General features: G+C 34.7%; 1 protein-coding gene across 5 annotated transcripts in view; it reads left to right on the top strand.

Annotated features, from left to right (window-relative positions):
* CAMK2D (calcium/calmodulin dependent protein kinase II delta) overlaps positions 1-17,695 on the top strand; it is a 162,514-nt gene that overhangs the window by 123,469 nt on the left and 21,350 nt on the right. For 3 of the 5 annotated variants that reach the window (XM_042811642.1, XM_042811645.1, XM_042811646.1), the window contains 2 exons: positions 2,220-2,257; positions 12,266-12,314. In XM_042811642.1, coding sequence (XP_042667576.1) covers positions 2,220-2,257; positions 12,266-12,314 — 87 coding nt within the window. The remainder of the gene's footprint in view (positions 1-2,219; positions 2,258-12,265; positions 12,315-17,695) is intronic. The other 2 variants (XM_042811644.1, XM_042811647.1) reach the window with 1 other exon arrangement.

Genomic DNA, 17,695 nt, shown 5'->3' with positions numbered 1-17,695 from the left:
ACAGTGCCATTTCTCTTAAGTCTGCTTTCTGGCTTACTAGCACTGCTGTAGGTTTTATTTATAGCTAATTCTTCTAGTTGCAAGAAATTTTTCATTGTGGGCTTAATTTAGAATATGCTAATTGCTTTGCTACTGCAAATTCTTTAAATACTTGATTTGTATGCAGTATCTGTGCTTAGATGCATTAAAATATTTATATATATGTATATACACATTCCAAGACAAAAACAGCAATTGCAAAGGAAGTTAAATATGAAATATGTCCTATAACACAAAATACTGCATAATAATCCATACTGCTTACTGGGCACATTTCGAAGGACATGCTGGCAATGCCATAAACACAATACTTGTAGTTACTGCTTTTAGTGCCTACATTTTACTGGCTTTTTTTTTTTTTTTTTTTTTTAATATAACCTGTAATGTTGGTTTAGCATTGAAAGAACTCAGAATGTAATGAAAAGATACATTGCACTGCTGTAGCCCAAGGACCTAGTTTGTTATGAGCAGCAGCCTGTAATCGTTAATATATGTTTTCTCACATTTTTATAAGCTCTAATGGTAGAAAACAGACTTTGAAAGCAAAGAATTTCTGTTTTTTTTTTAACCTGAAGTTCAAGAAATAGCTCCTTCCCTTTGCTTCTCCTAAATGAATTCCTGGAGTGCCTGGAATGTTTGCTGTGATATAAAATATATGGCCATGTTGTATCAAGTCCTATAAGCACACACATTACAGACGGGTGTACCCTGTCCCCTCCAAATCCTGTAAGATACTTTTTTAAAAAATATGAATGTTTCTGTAAATACAACCATGCACTGTGTCTGTTGCATAATGCTGGCAAATTTAATATTTGTTAATTTTAATTGGAAATCATGGGCCTTATGAGAGAACATCAGTCTAATAGCTGATATCCGTAGCTAACACAATGCATTTGCCTGATGTCATTTTCCAGGCTTTTTTTTTTTTTTTTTTTTTAAATTTAAATAACACAGTAATGGACAGCAGTTATTTCTTTACAGTGTTGTAGGTGATTTTTCATTTTCTGTTCTCTGCACAGAGCTAAATGTGCACTTGATGCAGATACAACCAGTGTATGAGCCACAAGTACACAAACTTCAGCTTTAAGCCGGATAACTCATTAACTTCAAAATCCTCAGCTCATTTGAATAGCCTCAGTCTAGCAAGATCCAATCATTTGTTCTGTTTGTTCAGTTTGGGTTTTGTTTTGTTTTGTTTTTAAGAGAAGGATACCAATAATGATGGAAGCTCATGCCAGCTCTGCCTCCAGTTGGGTATGCTGGATTGCTAACTGGAGCTTTTCTTTTCCAAAAAGGCTCCTACTTCTGAGTGAAACTGTATGAGAAGAGCAGTTTCACCATAAGCTGTGATGTACCTTCTGATAGGAAAATTGGCTCACAAACAGTAAAAAACAAAAGATGCCAGGCTTATCTTATAAATCTTTGGCAGAGAGTCACAGAGCATTTTTGTGAATAGTATAATTTGGTAGATCTTTAATCATGCTTTTCTGCTGTAAATGCTTGCAGGTTCTGAACTGTGGTGTCATTTCTTGCACATTAGCTCTCTGGGGAATAATTTGGCCAGATTCTTGCCGCCACTTGAAGTGATAGAATTTAAAGCTTGACAAACCTTTGAATAAAATTATGGTTTGTCATCAGTTCCTGCCACTAACAGGTTTTTCTTTCATATGTGTGACTTCTCAGACTATCACATGAGGAACTGATGCTTTATGGTAGAAAATTCCCAGTGAATCAAAGCCAGAGGTGCTTTTTTAAAGAATCCAGTTTACTTTTCATTAAATGAAATAGCCAGTAATGTACCTCTCTATGCTCTTAAAGTATTCTGTTGATGTGATATTGGGTATTTTTGTGGCACTCTCAAATTGATACCAGATGCAACTGTTTTCCTGTATGCCACCCAGGAAAGTTCCTAACAGTTGGGTTTCTCATTTTATAGGTAGAATTTTGTAAGTACAGTTAACCAGCAGTTAATAATCAGTGGAATAAGAAATGTATGATAATCTGAAGTATTAGTAGTTTAATTATTTTCAGCATTTATTTCCCACACTCAGAACAACAAAAGGAGGAAATAAAAACTGAAAATGTATGTGCAGCTGGGAGGCAAATGGGGATTTGCTACAACAGCTGATTGACCTCCATAGTAACCATCTGACATTGAAATTACTTGTCTCGTTTTACAGCAGCCAAGAGTTTACTGAAAAAGCCAGATGGAGTTAAGGTAGGTTAAATGCACGCTTTAAAATATGTATGCTTAGTCATCGCTTAATTGTAACTTCTGCTGGTTCTTGGAATTGAATATTGTTATTTATTTTCATTATGTAATGTTGAAATTATTAAAGTTAGTAGATGAAAATTAAGAAATGAAATAAAAGAAATATTTGAAAAACAAGGATTTTTATAAGTGGGAAATAGAAAGCTGCTGGAGAAAATACTTTTTTTGATATTTCAGTGAAGGATGATTGTGTGACTCAATGCTAATAACTAGCTTGTAAATATAATTGATGGTTTGGTGGTGGGCACGTTTGTTTTCAAGGTTTAAGAGCTTACCGGTAGCTTTCTTGTCTCCATGTTTCCCCTTGACTTTTCATTAGATTCCGTGGAAGACCAAAGGTTTACTGGTATTCTTGGCTCCATATGAGGTGTTTTCTGCCAGATGTACTTGCTATATTTGGCAGAACTGGAGGGGTTTACTGTCTCAACAAATCAGCTCATCTTGACGAACAGATCTTGCTAAGAAGGGAACATTTTGGCAGCTTTCATACACGATTTAGAGCTCCTTTCTCATGTCACCAGATCCTGCAGGAGGAGAGATGCTTCACAAATTCTGGAAAAATACTTTGAAAAACAGACAGAAAAAAAAAAAAAAATCAGCAGAGAAAAATATTTTATTTCTTTTTCTTGGAGAAATCTTGAAGACTAAAATAAGTGCCTCAGGCTTTCACTGTATGATGCGAAAGAAATTCTTCTGTTCTCGATGTATTTTCTCAGGAGTGTATCTTTGACCTGAATTTTAATTTATTATTATTAACTTTTTCCCTGAACGAAACATTGTATACTTAAATAATGATTCACAGTATATTTGATCCTATTCTCTCAAATACTCACACTTTTCCTATAAAATAAGCTTGACTGACTGAAAATGAAGTGAATGCACCATGATTTCAGTGCTTCTCACTGACAAGTAGATATCTTACTTATCTGGAGAAGCACACATTCAGTACTTTTCTGTCATGTCTGTGGAAAATCCTTAATACGTGTCATTGTGGAATATATAAATTTTGTGTACTTCAGCTGAACAGCTTTTCTTTTTTAAATATCATTCCTCCTACAGGTCTACAGTGGTATTATTCTATCTCAATTTTTATTATAATACTACAAACAATTGTTGCCAAAATTTTGCCTAAGTTGATACTTTGGTTTTCAGCACATTTTGTAGCTACTGTTTGCCTGCATGGTCATGTGGAGCAAAGGGAGTAAATTTACATCTGGGGAAGTCTTATTTTTGTCATTTATTTTATTGAGGTACTGTATTCTCCATAGCGCTTTTCTACTCTTTCCTACAGCTTAAGCTGTCTTTTCCTATTAAAAAAAAAAAAAGAAAGAAATATACTGTACGCCATGCATTGATACTTTAAATCCAACCAGTCACATTTTCTTCTTTTCCTTTCTCTCTGACTGGTCAATTCAGAAAAGGAAGTCCAGTTCGAGTGTTCAAATGATGGTGAGGATCTTTATCTGACAGATTTTTCCTCCGGTGAAACATTCACACCTAGAAATCAAACAGTTGCATTTAGTTTTGTCAACATACTGCAAGAAGCTGCAAGACTTTACAGTACAACCTTGTGAATTTTAAGCCTGCAGTTGCTATATGCCATCCACACTGAATTGTTCTGCAGTTCTTCCAAGCAAGATACTTATTTGTTTATTTATTTATTTATTTTGCCTGGGGACATATGAAAACAAACAAAAAGTAGATGTAACATTGGCCAATGCAGCTATCCTTAGTAAATAAAAATAGTAACAGAATAGCAATCCTATAATAGCCTTCCATTAATTTTTAAAATCTCCTTTTATTTAAAGCTAATAATATTAATTACATAACTCAAACTACATTGTTCTGCGCAGTGAACCTCTTTAATTGAGCAGCTATACGTCAGGATGCCATACTAATTGCTTAGGAGTCAAAAAACAATTTCACAGCCCTTCTGTACTACAGTCTCCCAACTAACTTCCTTCACTGCTCAAAGTTTTGTCACAAGACATCCCAGCTGGCAGTCAGCCTCTCTTCTTTCTCCTCAGCCTACTCTATAGCTATGGATTCATTTGGCCTCTGCGATCGCGCACGGCAACCTGCTGTATTCCTGTTTGTTATGGTTTTGATTCTGACTTTTGTGAGGTCTGTGATCATCTGCTGTGATATCCCAGGCATCTTGTGCTGCTGCCGCAGGTAGAGATGCAAATGCTCCTCATCCACACCTTTCACTGGAATGTGCAACTCTCCTTGAAAGGCAAAAAGTGCTGTTCTGGTCTGAGCAGGCATGCAGTTATGTAGGTAAATTGTCTGCTCTTGTGGTGAGTGGAGAGTTTCACTGACAGAGGATCAGTGGTTACAGTGCCCAAATGACAATTACTGGAAACATGCGGTGACGATATTTTTAGTATCTCAAATGTGAAGTGGGTTTTATCTTTTCATTACAGAAGTACTATTAGAAAGATTAAGCCCCAAGCTGCAGATCTTGTTTCTTAAAATATTTTTGTAACATTTTGACCAAAGATGTGTAGTTATTCTGCAGTCATGCTCAGCTGTTGGCATATTTATGTACGTGCACCAGCCTGCACCACAATCAGACCTATAAGGGTGGCACTTGACAAGTGATGCACTAGTTTTCCTTCTTCACAACAAATAAAAGATAACCACATCAGTATAATTGAACTTTTCGTATGAAAATTGTTTATTCCTTTTGGAATCATTTCCCTCTCCTGTTAAAATAAGTGCAAAATGCACAATGTCCATTAATAGATGAACAAGTATATATTCTATGAGAGAGAAGGTATAAGGCTTGTTGCTGTTTTCTCTCTAAGTTTCAAAGTTCTGTGTATACAGAATAATTAATTTTTAGTTGTTTTCTCTTTCTGCTTTTGATAATGATCTATTCTTGTTATGTTTTAAGAAGTTCTGAATATATTTCCTGCAGTTTTCAGCAGTAGCTGTAATGGATATTATTTATTTTTATAGGGCTTTCATCAAGGGAGTATGGACCCAAGCCTGCTCTCCTTACTCAGGCAAAATTGGAATTGGAATTTGATTAACCCGTTTTCATTATATATTCAACAGCAAGCATTCGTTTGGCATATCATTTCTTATTTTATTTTATTTTTATTAAGCTACTACAGAATAGGACTGTATGAAATCTGGTGAAATTATTTCTTTTCTCATATTTTTACTTTATGTGCATCTGTGCCTTTTGTTAAGTGCTTTTTGTTCGCAGTCTTCAAAGGACTATGTTGTTGCCAGATAAGAACTGTTAATTACACAACGTAATACACATTTTTTCTCGTTTTAGAAGATCAGTATGCTGTCAAGCAATGTTCTATGTGTACTCACTATTCCATAGCTTTCCTGTAGAGAACTTTCATTTATTGAAGTAGTGGGGTGTTTTTTTAAAGTTTTTCCTGAGTAAGGAGTTCAGGTTTTACCAATCTCACAGCCCCATAAATATCTCGATAAGTTAATAATGTATGAAATACTCACTAATATCTCTCCGTGTGAGTGAAATTATGCACCAAAGTATTTTTCTCTCCCTGTCTTGAGTTCAGACACCCATGCAACTTATAGCTGAAATATGACTGAAAGTTTGTGGGAGTGAATAGATAAATGAAACTTAACTTGGAATAACTAAGCTAACTTGGAACATAAAGTGAACACTTGGAGATCAATAATGACTTACATTTTCTCTTAATGACAGTTTCTGTAGAAAGACTGTTATTTAAAAAGAAAAATTGGTTTCTTGTCATTCTACTGTAGAGCAATGTGAACTTCAATTTTAAATCAATGAAATTTATTTTTGTCCTGCATGGGGAAATGGGCCCTATCACAAATATTATTAAATAATTTGTAGTTTAAGAACAACATTCCCTGCCATTAACTAGCTAGGCTGTTTTGTATTCTTCAAAGTCAATCTTTGTTACAGTGAGGAAATTTGCAGTCTGTCATTCGGTAATGCAAACCCTGCTGACATTTCTATAATCTAGACACATTCAGTGTGAGACTTCAGCTTAGCTGCAGGCGTAATTCATACTATCAATAAATCACCTGCCACACCTGTACCAAAGTAAAATAATAGTAAAAAACTGTCGAGGACATTAATAGACTTCAGTGAACTTTGCCAGCAGTGCTAACTTGCAGTGTCTTGAATTAACCAAAGCACTGCGCTACACTGCACTGCTGAGAAGCCGAGTACTTCATGTGAAGCTACAGAGTCACTGGGTAGTTTAAATTAGAAATCAGATGTTATGGCTCTCTTTATTCAATCCTATTGTAGGACTTCCTCTTTATTTATGCTTTTTCATATATATTACATAACACATCTTCATTTGCTAATTGGTTTCAGAAAGAAAACCATTTTTTTCTTCTTTTGGAAGAAAAAATACCTTAGAAGTTTACGAGAGCTTTTTCTTTTAAATGATGAAGTTATACAACAGTTCATTAAGGAAACAATTTTGTAATTTTTTTTTCTTTGTTTTGCACGTTTTTTATTGAGCACTATGATTAAAAGGTTCAGTAGATATTTTTTGGATCTAAGTCTTTCAGGGCTTATGTTTATGCACCCAATTCTGCATGCTGCTTTGGACTGCTCTTGTTAAAATTAAACATGATGGAAGCATACATGAAAATTTTTTCTAGTAATTTTGAAAGAAAAAGTGACACATTTCTAACTAATTTACCGATAATTAAGTCTTGCTTTCTAGTGCATGTAAACAGTGGCTTGGTACATGATTTTCAATATTTCTGTTCTCTTCATACCATGATATTTATGAAAGCTGAATTTAAAAAAATGGATTTAAAGAATCAGATAACTTTACAATTACTGCTAACATCACTGGAAGTTTATATAAGTAAAAGTCAAAAGTCTTGTAAAGGTGATGCTTCACTAAGCTTGAGAATTAGCGTGATGACCTAGATGTAAGTTAAGCAGATCTGCAGTGATTTGTGGCTTAAGACTACAGACACTGTAGTGTGAAACCTTATGTTTCAGTTTATGGTACCAAAATTGAGAGGCTGCTGTTCAGTGACTGCAGAAAACTTTAGTTAACAAAGTTCACAGCTGGCAATTATTTTGTAGAAAATAACACCAAAAAAAGTTGAAGGGACACTAGTCTCTTTCCAGCATCAGTCATATTTATTCAGGTTTGTTCCCAGAAGACAATAGAAATAATCTATGGATGTCTGAAAAGCTATGAAGAATCAAATATTATTTATGGTAGTGATTAGTAATTAAGACATAAGAAGTAAAGTAGAGTGCAATTTTTTAATAGTGTTGCATGATACGAAGTCATAGTGACAAATTAATACTCTTCTCAAACCCATATTAATTATTTTCTCTTCTTGAATGTTTTTAAATACTATTTAAAGGCTCTCTGTTCTTTTAAGTGTCACAGACAAAATCTTCTATGTAGTATACAGAACTTCATATAGTGCATCTGAAAAGTCGTAGCTAATTTTTTTTGAGGGGTTGCAGCTAGGTATATGGTCTATTGTTAGTGTTCTTTCAAGTTCATAAGTTCATCTTTCTGTGATTCTTTATTTCCATATCTATATCTATATATAGATATCTATATCTGTATATAGATGTTCTATACAGAGAGATATAGATACAGTGTCTACTAAGAGTTCTAAGGCCTGTCTGTTTCTATTTTCTGCATACCTACAGATAAACAACAAAACGAACGTGGTAACCAGCCCCAAGGAAAATATTCCTACCCCTGCGCTGGTATACCTGGAATCTTCCTTCTCATGCTATCTTGAAGTTTTTTACTGTCTTCTGTTTGTTCTCCCATCTTTTTTTGCTTTTTCGTGCATTTACCCTGCTTGCTTTCTAAGAACAGGTTTTGAAAACTCCTTTTGTTTGAATTATGGTGATTTTTTTTGTGTGTGAGGAAGTCCATTGTTGCAGCGTATTTATTAATAGAAAGCATTATGTGGAAGCTGGATGCAATTGTCGTAGCATTTGTAACTGTAGTTGAATTTTTTGCATGCTCTGCCAGAAAGTGAGTAGAATGCGCTTTTATGTTGCTCTTAGCATTTTGCCTGATGATTGTTTGAATTTTTTTAATGCTAACCTTCTGCCAAATAAAAAAATATATATATATATATATTCTCTGCTTTTGCCTTAGTATAAGTACTGATGTCAAGGACAGCAACAAGATTATTGCTAGGTAACCGTAAACTAGACCTTATTCAGATTTTCATTCCATATTTCCTGAGACTCAGCAGGACTTTGCAAATCTTCCCTGGAATCTAGAGGCATGTAGTCCTAAACTTTCTAGCTTATTTCTCTTGCATTTAAATCTGCGGGAGACATTACTCATTAACAAGCACTGCTAGGAACATATTACCAATCAGTGCTGTTCGTAACAGATTCTATTGCAAGCTCCTGTTTCTAAGGCATGCACATGTCACAAGGGTCACAAATATAAGTGTTGATATATGAGTAGCTAATTTAGTGAGGTTTCCCATATGCCTGCATGCATCACTTTGGAAACATGCAAAAGTCACACATGTTGATTCAGATTTTTCATCTTTAATTTTTTTGTGCCCCTAAATCTGAAGCATACATTGCGAAGTAATGTTAAGGGCCAGTTAAGAGGTTTCATACATGAGTATATGTCTGTAGGTTCTCAGATATGGCCACTTACAGTGGTCCATGCAGAAAGTATGCTGGCCAGCTGCTGTTTCAAACATTATTTGACATATATATATATATATATTTTTTTTTTTGTTAAGAGAAAAGGATTTGGGGAAATTTAAGTTGAAAGTGATGCAAAGATCTCTTTCATTTACTTTATGCAGCTCCAACTGGGAAGCAATTGGTAGCAATTGGTATATTTTCCTAAATACTGCAGCGTTTGGAGTTACTTAGCTCCTACAATCTTCATCAATCCATCTGTATTTTTATTTCATCACTGTTGTGTTAATACTAATACAAGCAAATGTGCTTAAAGTAAAGAGGTCATTCCTGGCCTTCTTGTCTGGCCTGGTTTAGACAAGAAAAGGAGCAAAGTTTAGTGTGACCTTGTGGGGGAAAAAAAAAAAAAAAGCCTCTGCAGGTCTCAGGAGCTTCAAAGCCCTGCTTGCACTGGTCATGAATAAGGTCTCTGCATGCTGCTGCATTAGGTGAGATGGTCTTTTTTTGCTGGCTTGCTGTTGAGGAAGTCTATATTACAGGCATCCAGTTTCATTCTCTGGCAACAGTTAACAGTTGTTTCAGTTCTTGTCACTGTTCAGCATTTCTGAGCTGGCTCTTCTTGCATCCCTCACACTAATGAGAATGTATTTACCAATGAGAACTCTTTTTCTCTTTATTTTGTTCTTGCTCAGGAGCCCCAAACTACAGTTATCCACAACCCTGATGGAAATAAGGTATTCAGAAAGAATCAACTCCATCTTGCCTTTCAAATCCCACAATTCATTCAGTGTTCTACAGCAGAATAGGGCAAAAAGGGTTTTCCAGGAAATTATTGAAGAAAGTCTCATTTCTGCATTTATTACATCCGGTGTCTCTTGAACTTGTTTCATCTGTGTCCATCAGTTGCGTGTGTTCTGCTGGGTGCTGCAGTTCTGAAACTCATAGGGAAGTCAGTAGCAATTGGCAGAGCTCTGCACCCTCTGCAGCGAGGCTCAGACAGCATTATGTGCTGTGTATTTCAGCTGAAAATTCTCCTTTCTAAGTTAAGAGGAAAAAAAAAGAACGTTGTTCTCAGAGTGTGGTGAGATTATACCAACAAGTTTCATGTGCAGTTGTCTTCTTAGATAAAGATATAATTTCAGTTTATCCCATCTGTTTTTTCTCAGCATGCCTATATATCATGTTGTGACGTGCCTTTTGTGCAGGTCTTTGTTTTCTTCCGTAACATCGCTGAGCTGTTTCCAAACAAATTAACATTTCAAGTGATGAAGAGGTCTTACTTTTTATTCATTTTTTTCTTCCTGCTGCTTTCTTTTTGTGTGTGTGTATTGTGACATTTGTGTTTGGTAGCTGATTCCTGAAACATGTGGTTTATTTTCTGTGGGGTTTTTTTTGTTGTTTGTTTTGTTTTTTTCCATGCATGGACTTGAAAAGGGCCAGGCAATATCATTCATTTGAACATAACATATGTTCCTGCAAAAATGTTCTTTGCAGGAACAAAAATTTCAACAAAAATTTCACTGTTTACAGTGCTGGTATAAAGAATTGTCATTTCGTCCATCTAGTCTAACTACTTGTGATTTCTTTATGAGAGAAGGATTGAATCTGAGTGAAAAAATAACGCATGCAGACATTTTCAAGCATGACGATGCTGATGGTGTGTATTGTGCTTGTATACTGCGTTCCTTTGTGTACCTCTGTAGAACTTCGAGCTTTTGTTTTCATGTTACTGCTTTTTCAGCTCCCCAAGTTTTAACTCAAAGACAACAAACAGCCTGTGTTTGAATTCTAATCTAAGCTTTTTTGCTGAAGTCCACTAAAGACCAGAAGGAAACAAAATATTGGCGTGACTACATCTACTTGTCTTTATTATTTAATCATAGCAAATAAAATACTTCATGTCCCAAAATGTCACAGCAGACAAACAAACCACTTAATTTGGAGAGTTTCTCCTAAATTTTTGCGAAAGTCTGTTCATTATAGTACGGCAACTGGAGTGGATGCTTCAATATTACAGGCTACATCTGCCGTGTGAGCTTGTGCATGGTGTTCACAGCTTGTACTCGTGTGGGGTTTTTGTTTACTCATCAATATCTAATACTTGAAGTGAAAGAGCATGATACATCTGTGTAGAGTGAAATGTCTAACACCAGCTAGTACCAGAAAAGCATGGTGACTTGTTCGATTTTGTTTGTGTGTGAATTGATTCATGTAGTTTTGTTTATGGATGCACATACATTTTGTTTTTTAAGGTCTAAGTAATTCATTAACTATAGGAACATTCTTTCTTCTCAGCCTTGTGAGGAGCTAGCAAATAAAGGGCACTGTCAAAGTCTTGTTTAATTACTTAACTGCAAAATTGTTTAAAGAGTTATATACAATTCCATCTCTGGTGTCCGTCTTTCAATATCAAATAACCCAGTTAATCCCTTTTGCTATTGAGCTGTGGATTAAAAGAAGAAAAAAAATGCTGATTGTACTTTTCAAAAAAAGAGTACAGATAAAAAAACAACTTTAAAAACTATCATGCTTTCTAAAACTATTTGCCTATTAGATTTGACAACGCCCTGTTGAATTCATCTGTATTAGTTCATGTATCTTGTAATTCATGAAAGACTGAGATATGCAGTATTCTTGCCGTTTTAACAGCGTGGAGGTTTAAATTAGACTATCTGATAGGTGAGTCATTTCTCTGAATGGCTGCTTGACAGATTGTTCAGTTTCTCCAATTGTTATTGTAAATTTACCATTTCTCTATCTCCTTTGATTTTTTTCAATCACAATATAAAAGTGACAGAAATATCTGGTTTTCTTAACATCACTCCCAGACTTTGTTGTAATGTACATTGCGTATGTCTTGTGAGTGGAAAAACAATTTTGATATGCAGCATGAAGAAGACTGCATATTTAAAAACTGGAACAAAAAATGACTTACTTTACATAGTTGTTTAATCACTGATTAATCAGTTAAAATGGCAAGCTCTCCTCTAACTTGGCTGAAGTAATTCATCTAACATTTCAGAAGGATTTTGTACAGCTGGATGTTAAAGAAAAAAAACACTTCCTTTACATTCCTGTGAAGTAAAAGCACTAGACAGCAGGAAATGTATTTATTATGTTCCCTTTTGTAGTCAGAGACAATGTTTTACATCAGTTTAAGGTGACATTGTCTCAATCGGTGTGTGACCATTTGTCTGTGAACTACATCCCATTCTGCTTCCAGGCTTTGCATGATATCTGTAACTAACTGTAATTTGCGAAGGCTCACAGATAAGTCTTGGCTTCTTTTATACATTCTGCTTATATTTACTTCCCAACAGGAGTCCACAGAGAGTTCCAATACAACCATTGAAGATGAAGATGTGAAAGGTATGATTTTAAGCTTGAAATATTTGGAGAAGCAGTAACATGTACTTCATTAGGTTATTAAACACAAAACTCCTAATGAATCATAAAAGAAGATACTATTTTTCTTTTTTAAATGAAGCTATCTTTACATTCTTCATTACTTCTGATATGTTTCAGACTTGTCACTGGATTTTCAGTTCTCCAAATGTCATTTGACTGGACATTTTGAAATGAAGAACATGAAATTAAGGCTTATTAGCTAAAATATTGATTCTAGTAGTGGTGGTAGCAGATGAAGAATATAGCATGCATTTCTAACATGCATTTGGTTTGGATATTCAATTTTTGTAGATTTTTGTTTGTTTGTTTGTTGAGGTCACTATTTTAATTTTTATTCTGTTCAGATGCCAGTGTTTCTTCATATTCCTCTTTTGTTCTGGCCATTTAGTTATTTTAATATTCTTTCATTCTTCAAAAAAGGAAAACCAACTACTTTCCCATATAATTAATTCTGTAACTTCACAGAAATTGTTGGGTTTTTTTTGTTTTGTTTGTGTTTTTTTTCCCACTAAATATTACATTTTGTCATTACTCTATTTAATAACATTTTTTTTCAAACTGGATATGGAGTTTGTGTTTCACTGGTTCACAGAAATGATTGTTTTTCAGCCTCTAAGAAAAATGTTACAAATAAAAGTGAAATGCAAGCCACAGATGGTAGTAAAAAGAAATACAGGGAATAGAAAAGGGAAATCTTAGTTAATCATTATATAGTATGGGGATTGCTTAATGTTGTAAGCTGTGTGATTCCCTTAGGAATCCTTGTTAACAGTATGTATTAGCAAATTGCACCTTAAAATACAGGCTTGAATCCACCCAAGGCCTTCATTTGTCTCAGAAGAGTATGAGAGCATTTTAGAATTTAGAAGAGATCCAGTCATAAAGTATTTAGAATTGTATCACAAATGTCTAGTACTCAATTTCTGTTTTGTAGTACAGGTGCTATCCATGGTTCATAAGGAAATACCAGTATTGCCAGATTAATACATTGATAGCATACTGTTTTAGGATTCATTGATGTTTGCTAATCAAATATTAAATGAGGAATACAATATAGGACAATTTATTCATTGAGAGACACCACTGTCTGACTGACAGTTCAAATGAGTATCATTTACATGGCAACATTGTGTGTTCTTCATGTTGTAAGTAAATAATTTCTTTGGTTATTTTGGAAATGATACATTTTCAGTTTCTAAAGGCAAGCACATCTGAATTCCGCTCGCCTTGCATGTGCTATCAAATAATATCCGGGGTTCGTATAGCATATATTTTATTATGCAGAGTGAGTTCTTATGTTTCAGATACTTGAGAAGAATCAATAACAGAAATTTAAAGAATTCATGGAGATACAAGTCCACTATTCTGTTACTGCAAAGTTTGTGTACCAGAGGGTCAGGAATAGCAGCATTAGAAGTGCTAATTCCTTCCCTGTGCCCTATAAGGGAAGAGCAAAATAAAGACCAAGATGGTATCTCCTGGGCAAAACTTATTCTATATCCAGAATGTATTGAAATATTTACTAACTAGGTTTCTTCTCTTTCTGATATGCTCAGAAAAAGATGACATTTCATGTATTCTTATTGCTCCCTTGGTTATCTTCCACTAATGAGTATGAGGAAATGCACAGTGGCAGAAGAGTAAGTCTATGTTCTGTACAGGCTTACACATTAGACCTGTTTTATATTTCTGAGGGTTTCTGCACAAATACAAGACCAACAAACAAACCCAGAAATATTCCATAGAGAAGCAGCAAAGGACAACCTTTCTAGATGACAGTATGTATGCTGCAGGATGTTTAGAAGGTTTTTAAAAAGATAATAAGAAAACAAATTGTTCTGTTTTGAAAACAGAAATTCAAGCAGTAGGATCTAGATAGTTGCAACATACTATTTATGAAGAGGTTAATAAAATGAGAAGTTACTTAGATTATTAAAATGTTTAAAATATCCACTATTAATTGTAGGTTGCTGATTTCTTCTAGGCTATTTTAAGATCACACACCTTTTATGTATGGAGTTATTTCCTAATTGTGCAAAGAGTAGAAACAAAAATGTGTAAATTCTATTTAGAAATACTTGATATTACTATGATGAGAGTCTTCCGTAGCTCAAAGTCACACTCTTATTCCATTTACTGTAAGTTTCATTGAACAGACTGACAGTTCTTGAAAAAAATGGACTCGTAATGTATGTGAAAAGTATTCTCATATGAACACAAAAGTTTGCGTACCCATTTGTTATATTGGTTAACCAACAGCCAAGAGTACAGCAGGATAAGAAAAGCAGTTATTTGTAGTTATTTCAGAAACTTCCTCTGCAGTAATATTTGGCTGTGTAGATTTTACACGGTTTCACTTACTCGTGAAATTCTAAAGAGTGATCACAAGTATAAATTTTGATTTTCAGGCTCTCACTTGTCAAATTCCTTCTCCAATGCATGAAGCTTTTACTTATTTTTGCTTCAATCATAGGAAAACTACATGCAGAGAAATTAGAAACTACTATTAGCTGTTATTTCAGCATAGGTCAGATACATTTCATTGGGATGCTTTCACTATGTAAGTAGTGAAAAGCCTGTGTTTTAAATATACTTCTTGACTTTCACATTCACTTAATTTCACTGTTCTATTACTCTTTAGTGGAAAATATTAGTTGATTGTTTGAAAACTGAAGTGTCTTCAGAATTGTCATGACCTTTGCAAATCCTTATATCCATTTTATGGATTAGTTATTTACAATGTGTTTTTTATACTTATTTTATTGACATATAAAGAATTATCTTTTTCATGTCAGTCGTTCATCTACCTTTTAGAGATAAAATAAGTGACCCTGAGCATTACTTTAGTATCCAACATATAATAGATACCATTTGCATTGACAATGGGGAAGAGATGTAAAAAATATCTGAAGCATGAATGCAGTATTGAAAGTGAAGATTTTTATATGATGGTGCGTGTGGAATTTGTTGGTCATTTACATCATGGCAGCTTGCAGAGGAAAGCAAAGCAAGCCTATGGCAGCTTAAAGTGTTGCTTCTGCTGCTGCTCTTAGGACTGCTTAGGGAAAAGCTGAAGAGCTCAGCTGGTGTATAGTCAATTTCTGCTGTGTTACACACTGATATAAATTTCTCAACTTTTGCATAGTTGACAATGACTTTCTTTTGGTGGACATATTTTTATCCACTGCTACGAGCAATGCAGCTGCAAATTGTGACTTACATTAAACTGTATTTAGCTCTAGTTAAGTCAGTGATATTGCACTTGGTTTCCAGAGTTTTAATGAATCATTTCACTTCCACTTCAACAAAATCTTGGGCATGTTAGTGGCCAGTACCCACTCACTTTAAATAGCAGCCTGCTAATAGTGATCTGAGTTAATGCAAAGTGTTGACTTGGAGAACAATTACAGGTATGTGCAGCTGATGCAGAGGAAAACACAGTGTGATTTACTTTTAGTCATAGCACTTAGTATGGCTTCCCTCAAACCACTGTCTGTAGTTTACCAGCTAACTTCATTAAATGAACATCTTAATTACAGGGCCCCCACTTGGTGATATAACTGCAAAACTTTTATCTGCAAAATTTTGATTAGCATGCAGAAATAGGTCTCAAAAGCAATTAAAAAAAAAAAAACAAAAACACAACAACGATGAGTATATTTTGCCTAATTCTTAGATTTAATTTTATATTATCACAATTAGGAGTGATTGGATGGCTATAATATGCTTCATTTTCAAAACAGGAAAGAAGGATTTTGTGTATAATCACAAGTCTGAGGGACAAAATCTTAATAAGTGATGTAAGATGAACTAAAGAAGTTTTGTACTTTTTTAGGTTCCTGATCCATTATTTGCAGTAGTGAAAGAAAGAGCAATAAGCAGATGAACTAGTAAGAGGATTTGAGACTGTACTCTGGAATGAGTATTGCATTGTATCTTTTCTGGAGATTACAAAAGGCTGAAAGATGTTAGTATGCTTGCAAAAGAGAAAACAGTAGGATGCTGTTATTCTTCATCTGCTGTGGTGGGAAGGTGAGATGCTTTCTCCTCACAAAGAATGACAGTGTGACCTGTAACATCTGGAATGATCGCAGTGATCTTATACAGCAGTGCAGCTGTTTTGGCATTGAGTCCATGCCCTAATACTTGGGCATACCACTGCCCTGTTCATTCAAACATTGTGTGCTCATTTTATAGGGATTTATTTTTCTGTTATTTAAAAACAAAAGTTTAATCTCCTTGACATTAATTGTTTGTAAGCTTGCTTGTTTTTCACTATAGTATTTCTCTGACATTTCCATTCTTTCTAGCTTTCAAAAGACAAGTTGCTTTTCAGAATGTTTTATTTTGAATTAAAGCTAGCAGTCTAATTTCTAGAATGATTCAGGGAATAGTTATTCTTGCCTGCTAGAAGCTCAAAGTATATACTTTAGCCAGGACTGTGAGGAAAGATACTGTCTTACACCACGCTTGACTTCTGGATGTAGGTTTTTCTAGGACAACAGTGACAAAAGCTGCAGCTAGATTGAAGTGATAGGGATCACAGAAGTAACAGAGGGAATTCTCTCAGATAACTGATTCTGTTATGATTAAGAAAGAAAGAAAGAAAGAAAGAAAAAAAGAAAAAAAGAAAAAAAGAAAGAAAGAAAGAAAAAGAAAGCAATTTAGTAATATAAAATGTTATAAATTTGTCTTCAGGGGCAGATTCTTATCTCAATTTTCAGGGAATATATACATCAGGATATCACATCAGGATATCACTGTTTTTTAACATTTGAAGGCATCCTTACCCTGAAAACTGTATTCAGGCTTGTTTTTCATCTAAGTTTCACACAGGTTTTCTCTCAAATAGCATTGAGCATCTTCATGTCTGTACCTTTTTCTTACATATGTACTTACATCTTTAGAAACAGAACATTTCTTTAATTGGAAATAGTATTTGGCAACTATTGGTGAATTTTAATAGATTCAGAGAGGTTCCACGTTAGTATGAGAAAAATCTTCTTCGTGGTGAGGGTGAAAGAACACTGAAACAGGCTGCCCAGAGAGGTTGTGAGGTCTCCTTTTCTAGAGGCGTTCGAGACCTGCCTGAACCTGTTGCTGTGTGACCTGATCCAGGTGTTCCTGCTCCGGCAGGAGGATTGGACTGGGTGATCTTTCCAGGTCCCTTGCAATTCCTGACATTCTGTGATTCTGTAATTTGAGACTGAAATTGAATCTATAGTTCAGATTCTTTATTCATGCTTATATGCATGACAGTAATCCTTAATATAAGGATAGGACTGGGCAGAAACAGCATAATGAAAAATGGGCTATAGTCAATGCTTTTTTTGAGGATTTCT

This window comes from Centrocercus urophasianus, unplaced genomic scaffold (assembly GCF_019232065.1).
Source record: "Centrocercus urophasianus isolate 14NV4802_14NV808 unplaced genomic scaffold, USGS_Curo_1.0 seq_13, whole genome shotgun sequence".
In the NCBI taxonomy this organism is placed as follows: Eukaryota; Metazoa; Chordata; class Aves; order Galliformes; family Phasianidae; genus Centrocercus; species Centrocercus urophasianus.
Note: the sequence above shows the minus strand (reverse complement) of the source record. Positions and strands in the feature narration are given on the sequence as shown.